Source organism: Cibotium barometz, chromosome 13 (genome assembly GCF_041138505.1).
Source record: "Cibotium barometz isolate CiBa-2024 chromosome 13, ASM4113850v1, whole genome shotgun sequence".
NCBI lineage: Eukaryota > Viridiplantae > Streptophyta > Polypodiopsida > Cyatheales > Cibotiaceae > Cibotium > Cibotium barometz.
The window spans coordinates 27638662-27646821 of NC_141058.1; the positions used below are offsets into that span (position 1 = coordinate 27638662).

At 40.2% G+C, this 8160-nt stretch overlaps 1 protein-coding gene across 1 annotated transcript; it reads right to left on the reverse strand.

Moving 5' to 3' along the window:
• Positions 1-5273: 5273 nt before the first annotated feature.
• LOC147632553 (fe(II)/2-oxoglutarate-dependent dioxygenase 4-like) lies at positions 5274-7334 on the reverse strand. The gene is made up of 4 exons (XM_086807331.1): positions 7089-7334; positions 6710-6942; positions 6123-6465; positions 5274-5661 (listed from the first exon to the last, which is right to left on the reverse strand). Exons 1-4 carry the CDS (start codon positions 7200-7202, stop codon positions 5383-5385), a joined length of 969 nt encoding a protein of 322 aa, XP_086663457.1. The 5' UTR covers positions 7203-7334; the 3' UTR covers positions 5274-5382.
• Between the last annotated feature and the right edge of the window lie 826 nt (positions 7335-8160).

Below are 8160 nucleotides of genomic sequence, written 5' to 3' on the forward strand. Positions count from 1 at the left end.
TTACTAAAATTTGAGTACGAGGGAAGCCAGTAGGTGCTGTATAATGATGAGAAGTAGTAGCATCTACTAATAACCTCAATTGAATGTTGAAAAATGAGACGATATGAGGGAAAAGGGAGCCAGCCCTTTTATAGTCCCTCAGTATGCTGGTCGGCCAATTGTAGAGCAGGCCGACAGCAAGGCTATAGTAAAAAATGCTATAAAATGCCTTAAAAATACCAAAAAATGGTAGAAAAAATGTTGAAAAATCTATGCTAAGATATGCCAATGCAGGGCTTTAATTGGAGCCAGATACAAGCATGAATATGCATGGGAAAGTCCATCTGGGGATGAAATAATTTCCAACACCTCCTCTTTAGTGCCAGATGGGTGGACCAACTCCGGCACGCTACAAAAAATCCTCCAAAGAGTGTGAAGGAACAACCTCCTCATAAAAGGCACAAAGCTCATGAAGATATGGTACATCTGAATACAGAGAAGTTCTCCAGAAGAAGCCACAAGAAGATTGAGAAGATATTGAAGACAAAACACCAGGATCAATCTGGAGAGAGAAGCCCTCAGGAGATGGAACCATAGATGGCTCCGAAAAATATTGTACCTCCTTTGCATCTGCACAACAAGTATCAGGACTAAAATAGAATCCTCCTCTGAAGAAGAAGGTAATGAAACAACCACTGGAACAAACTGATCATCAGTGATAGCTGAATTTGCTAGGTTCAAAGTAGGAACAGGCTCCAAGATAGTGGAAGATGCCTCCCTTGAAACATAAGAAGGAGAAGTAACTGCCAGGAGAGAAGCCACCAAAGTAGGAAGCTCCAAAATATGTGAGGATATCTCAACAAAATCATCCACCTGCTCTGTAGAAGAACGATTATCCTCCTTTGAAAGAGAGAAGAGAAAATCTGCAATAATAGCATCAGCATGTAACAGCACAAGGGAAGGAAGATACTCATCCAAAGGGATTAGAGGAACTGATAAGGTCTCTGCTGTCAGAAACTCCTGTAATCCTCTAAGGCACTGACTTCTAAATCAGAAGTCTCCTTTGTGATCACCAGGATGGACTCATCTTGCTCCTGTGAAAATGAAAGAACAAGGGGATCATAGATAGCAAGAAAAACCATCTTAGCATGAAACTTCATACTCTCCTCTGTCGTTGGTGAAGTATCTGAGCCATTTGTCATGGGTGAAGTGTCTGAGCCATTGGAGGAGGACTCCTGCTTTGCTTTAGCTTTGCGGGAAGCAGCCTATCGGGGCAAAATATTTGGCCTCTGAATGACCAAGTCGGTCATAAAACTCACAAGATTCCTTCATCCTGAAACCCTTGATGCTAGTAGAATTGTCAGAATCGTCCTCCTCAGAAGATGACTTTGTGGTGACTCTGCTTTTTGTTGTTGGAGTTCCCTTTTCCACCTTTGCCTTTGCCCTTGCCCTTCGTAGAGGCAGTAAAAGCAGACTCCGACTTACCTTTTCCCGCGAAGCATGCACTTGTCATGGAGATAACTCACGACTTCCTCAAAAGTGGGGAGAGAATCACGGAAATAAATATTATCCGTGAAAGAATCAAAGGAAGCAAGTAACTTACCAAGAAGTTTATGGATGGGATTGTCGATGGTACTCCCGAACTCCTCAAGTTACAGCTTGATATACGGGAAAACTCTCCAATCTTCTCAATTAGGTTATCTGACTCAGTGATGGTAAGCTTCTCCAAATCTAACTCCAATTTGGCAATCTTCACTATCGAAACTCTCCCATACCTCCTCTGGATCTTTGCCCATATCTGATGAGCATTACTCCGAGAGGAGACAAATTGTGCCTGTATGGATGGAATCATGCAATGGATGATGATAAGATGAGCCCGAGCATCCAATATGCTTCTCAAAGCAGCAGGGTCCACCAATTGAGGTGTGGAGATAGCCATCCACACACCGGCTCCTTCCAGCAGCAACTGCCAACAACTGAATGTAGAAAGACCAAGTATGATAGTTGGTTGCGAAAAGCTTCATGGAGTCACTGACTTGGTGAGGATTGTAGGATGGTATGTGGGTAGGGGTGGGAGCAAGACCTGAATGAGAGAAACTCAGAGAGGAAAGATTGGGAATAGGAACTGCTTGTAGAGCGGCGGGAGCAAGGGATCCCGGCTATGATGGTGCTAGAGAATCAACAGGAGAAGGAGAAGCAATAGAGAAATCTCAAGAAGCCATGTCCTCTGACAAGAACCTTCTCTAAAGAAAGGGGCTGAAAAAAAATCAGCAAGTTCTCCTCTCAGGCTGTGCACAGCAAGAAGAAAGGGAGGGAGGGTGGGAAACTGAAAGGAGAGGAAGAAAATATCTCCAAGATGTAGTTCCCTATCCACAACACCTAGAAGAGGGCTTCAACAATCAGAAAAATCAGTAAATCTTTGCTAAAAATTCAAAAATACAATAGTCCCAAGTGTTAGATGAAGAAAAAGCAGCACTCTTGAGGAACCCTCTGCTCCCGAAAGAATACACAGCACCTTCTATGCTGAAATCTAGAGAAAACGCAACAAACTGTTGAAGCCTCTTCTCCAAAACAGAAAACTGCTTTCTTCTGCTCATCACAGGTCAATGTTTTTCTCCATACCATGAAAGAAAGTGAAGCAAATATAAAACACAAATGTAGGCCTAGATGAAAAACGTTTCCTCTTCAATAAAGAGGAAAAGAAGGGTGCCAAAAACATTTCTTTCTGTACTTGTAACCATTAATAGTTTTTGAAGAGGAGAAAAACGTTTCCTCTTCAATAAAGAGGAAAAGAAGGGTTCCAAAAACATTTATTTCTGTACTTGTAACCATTAATAGTTTTTGAAGAGAGGAGAAAAACGTTTCCTTAAGAACCAAGGATTGCTCTGGCTAGCCGCCGACTCCTTCTCTCCCTCTGGTCGCCGGGTGGGGCTTGCAAGGGATCTTCGTCTCGCTTGATGGCTCTTCCTCCTATGCCTCTTCAGCACAGGCGGTTCTGACTCGATTCAAGCTTCTCCACTCTAAGGGTGGAAGGTGCAGGAGCTTTATCTGTTTTGCAGGCTCCCTCGACAGACCTCTGGACGACAGCCCTTCTGAGCTGCTTCTTTTTTCTTGATCTTGATTCCAGGAGCTCCTGGCAGCAGAAGAGGGCTACCTCTGGGGGCATGAAGCCTAGAATATTAATCCCAATCCTAAGGTTGGATCAATTCTCTTAACCTAACCCTTGCTTAGATTAATATAGGTGCACATAATTATGTATCACATCTAAAATAATTATTTCAATAATTAAGGCTAAGGCTAATGTGCTATATAAGGGTCAATTAATTCTCTAGTTTTGGGATAAGTGCAAAACCTTATCATTCTCAAAAAAGTTAAAATATAATCAACTTTAATATAATTTATATTCCTATGGAAAAAAGAGTCTATTTATGGTATTAAAGCCTTACGATTCATATAGCCTCGATGAAACCTTATCCTAAGGTGTATATAGACCTTCCTAGGGTATAGTGTAGTAAATTAATATGAGAATTATTAATGAAACCTTATCCTAAGGTGCATACAGACCTTCCTAGGGTATAGTGTAGTAAATTAATATGAGAATTATTAATGAAAACTTACCCTAAGATGTACATAGAACTTCCTAGGGTATAGTGTCCTAAATTATTATGAGAATTATTAATTTAATTATTCAATTGGTCAACTCAATTTAATTGTTTAATTGCTTAACTCAATTTAATTGTAAGAAATAGCAAGAAAAATAACAACAGGAGAATCAACAGGAGAAGGAGAAGCAATAGAGAAATCTCAAGAAGCCATGTCCTCTGACAAGAACCTTCTCTAAAGAAAGGGGCTGAAAAAAAATCAGCAAGTTCTCCTCTCAGGCTGTGCACAGCAAGAAGAAAGGGAGGGAGGGTGGGAAACTGAAAGGAGAGGAAGAAAATATCTCCAAGATGTAGTTCCCTATCCACAACACCTAGAAGAGGGCTTCAGCAATCAGAAAAATCAATAAATCTTTGCTAAAAATTCAAAAATACAATAGTCCCCAGTGTTAGATGAAGAAAAAGCAGCACTCTTGAGGAACCCTCTGCTCCCGAAAGAATACACAGCACCTCCTATGCTGAAATCTAGAGAAAACGCAACAAACTGCTGAAGCCTCTTCTCCAAAACAGAAAACTGCTTTCTTCTGCTCACAGGTCAATGTTTTTCTCTCATACCATGAAAGAAAGTGAAGCAAATATAAAATACAAATGTAGGCCTAGATAGAAGACTTGTAAATGCTGATGTTTATTGCTGAAATCTGAGCGCACGAGGAAAGTAGTAGCAGCTATACAATGATGAGAAGCCATAGCAGCTGCTATGACCTCAATTGAATGCTGAAAAATGAGGTGATATGAGGGAAAAGGGAGCCAACCCTTTTATAGTACCTCAGTATGCTTGTCGACCAGCTGTAGTAGTAGGCTGATAGCAAGGTAGTAGGCTGATAGCAAGGTAGTAGGCTGTAGTAGTAGGCTGATAGCAAGGTAAAAAAATGCTATAAAATGCCTAAAAATACAAAAAATGGTAGAAAAAATGTTGAAAAATCTCTGCTAAGATATGCCAATGCAAGGCTTCATATGGAGCCAAATACAAGCATGAATATAAATTCCATCTGGGGATGAAATAATTTCCAACAGAACTTTGTAACAAGATATGCTCTCACACACACACTCTACACACACACACACACACACACACACACACACACACAAGAGCATACATTCACACAAAGCTCTTCATATTTCAGAGTTTCTATCAAACCTCTGGAGATGCAGGGAAGCCTTATCCATAATGAAGTTTAGCACTAAGGGAAGTAGCAAATAGCATAACAATGAGCTGACCTACCATAATTTGTAATCAAAGTTTGAAAATAGTAATATTTCTTATTATCCACTTCTTTTTGCAACTCAATGCTTTGTATTTTGAAGATCCTCCTTCCTTTGCTACCATATTTTCTTACACAATGTAGATAATGTAAACATATTAACTTATATAGAGGGGGCGAATGTCTCTTTAGAAGTTGTAGCCATTTTTTGAAGGTAACATGCGTAATGTATGTATGATTTATTGGCACTATTTTTTTAAATTATATATATATATATATATATTTAAGACTAAAACTTATCCATTTTTATTTAGTTTTTTTCACAGTTTATATTTACACTAAAAAGTATATTATTTTATGTATAATTTATCTATAGCCCCTAAGAAACTTCTTTGTATCTACTTGCAATACAAAAATAGAAAATATTTCAATGTACACTAAATAATTATTTTCATTAATGAGATATTGTTTCATTCTAGGAAACAAATAAATACTCCATATAAGTCCAAAGAAAAATGAACATAACTAATAAATCAAGATAATTATTGTTCCATGTCATTCATTGACCTCTCCATAATAGCCTTGGCGAATTCAAGGCCTTTCTTATGGTTCGGTAGACTTGTATCGAAGTAGCGCATCATGTACTCTTTGAAAGTGGCTCCTTGGTACACGCATGGGTAATCATGGTTAATGAGCTCAGGAATAGGAGCAATAAATTCTTCCTCTGGAGGTCCAAATGTAAAGGGAAGAGAGATCCGTAACTTGTTTGGATTAGCTATGACACGATGGGGAGAGGATCTATACCGTCCATTTGTCAAGATCTGCAGAGCAGCAAGGTGACACCTGTAAGACCTTTTAATTATCATTTTCTTTTTTGTATTTAGGGAAGGTACATTTCTTTATAGCCACTCCTTGGGTGGGATATAAAGAAGGTTGAGAGGAAGTTCATTTCTTTATATCCCACTCCTTTGGAAGAAGGGAGGGATTAGTGTAATATATTATATTATATAAATATCTCACACCTTACGTGAGGTTCGTTTCTTTTTAATCCAATTGTTGGGTGGGGAGGGGGGTGGGGGAGGTGTGGTTGTTGGCAAAGGGAAGGGGAAGGGAGTATTGATCCCATGCGCCTGTTGTTTGGCGAAGAGGAGGGGGAGTATTGATCTCATGCGCCTAGCACTCCTTGCTCCCAATATCTTTTAGCTACCGAATATATCGTATATATATATATATATATATCCTAAGAGAGGTGGTTATAACATAGGTTGAAGATGTCACAAACCTCCATTTGATCCGCCAAGAGAACCACAAAAACGTTGGGTCGATACTTGAGTTCAACCCATTCACCAGATGGGGATTGCACTTGTAAGCCGCCAACCTCATCTTGTAAGAGGCAGGTAAGAGTGCCCACGTCTGTGTGCTCTTTGAAGCCGATAGTAGCAGCATTGGGGTCCAAGCACGGAGGGTAAAAGTTGAGGGTGAGGACTACTCTCTCAATTGTGGGAAGCCTTTTTTTGCTTTTGTGGTTATCCATGCTTTCCTTCCCAATAAGACTCTCGAACATAGCATCGTACAAATCATTGCCAAGCTTTTGTACATCATGCCCAAAGTTGAGAAGGCTTTCCCTACACACATAACCATCCAAACAAGACCCACATTGGTCATACATTTCCTTATTCAAAGATCCGCAGAAAAGAATGCTTTCATAGCAAGTGAGCTCTATGTTTTGTGCAATGAAACTTGATATAGTTCTTCAAATTATAGCATGTTGAACTTTGGAAGAGACTATGTATGGTTCATCTAGTGCAAACACCCATGGACCTTATTAAACAGAAGTAATCCTCAATTAATGACAGTTCAAGGCACTACCCAAAGATTTCACGGGCGTCTTGGAAGCCGTCGCAGATGCCCGGGCGGCGGCGCACCATCAGGATTTCCAGCCAGTTGGTGGCCTCTGTGAGCTCGTTGCTCATGAAGTTCATGCCATCGTCCCGCCTCGCCGTTGTGAAAGCCCGCTTGGCCTCGGCCGGCTGCTCGTAGAACTTCCGAGCGGCCACCCACATGCCCTCGATCACGCGATCGGGCACCCCGTGATGCACCACCTGCTCACATTATATTATCACACGACGACGATACTGACTGATTAATAAATCAATCAAGCGAATACCTCCCTCCGTCTCAACAAAATAATATGCTGCTTGACATAAATAAGGAGGAGGTACTGTATGTGTGTGTGTGTGTGTTATACCTGGAAGCAGCCCCACTCCTCGCACGCACGGGAAAGCTCCTGCAGCACAGCGCTGCGCCCGTCGCCTAACAAGCCCTGGATGTCGATGGTGGGAGGAACTTCGCGAGCCGCCATGTCGATGTCGGTAGTGTGCTCTCTCTAATAATAATAATAATAATAATAATAATAATAATAATAATAGTAGTAGTTAGGATTTTCCCTTAGTGTAAAGGAAAAAAAACACACAGCACAGCACGAGATAAAAGGAGAAGTTATGATGGGTGTGTTCTCTAATAGCCGCACAGCACAGCAGGACAAGTTATGATGGGGGTGCTCTTTAATAATTAGGATTGTTTGAAGAGGAGAAAAACGTTTCCTCTTCAATAAAGAGGAAAAGAAGGGTTCCAAAAACATTTCTTTCTTGTACTTGTAACCATTAATATTTTTTGAAGAGAGGAGAAAAACGTTTCCTTTAAGAACCAAGGATTGCATCCTTGAACCTTCACACATTCTTAACCCTTATAAAATAATAGCACGAGATAAAAAGGACAAGTTATGGGTGTGTTCTCTAATAGCCACACAGCATAGCAGGACAAGTTATGATGGGGGTGCTCTCTAATAATTAGGATTTTTTGAAGAGGAGAAAAACGTTTCCTCTTCAATAAAGAGGAAAAGAAGGGTTCCAAAAACATTTCTTTCTTGTACTTGTAACCATTAATATTTTTTGAAGAGAGGAGAAAAACGTTTCCTTTAAGAACCAAGGATTGCATCCTTGAACCTTCACACATTCTTAACCCTTATAAAATAATAGCACAAGATAAAAAGGACAAGTTATGGGTGTGTTCTCTAATAGCCACACAGCACGAGATAAAAAGGACAAGTTATGGGTGTGTTCTCTAATAGCCACACAGCATAGCAGGACAAGTTATGATGGGGGTGCTCTCTAATAATTAGGATTTTTTGAAGAGGAGAAAAACGTTTCCTCTTCAATAAAGAGGAAAAGAAGGGTTCCAAAAACATTTCTTTCTTGTACTTGTAACCATTAATATTTTTTGAAGAGAGGAGAAAAACGTTTCCTTAAGAACCAAGGATT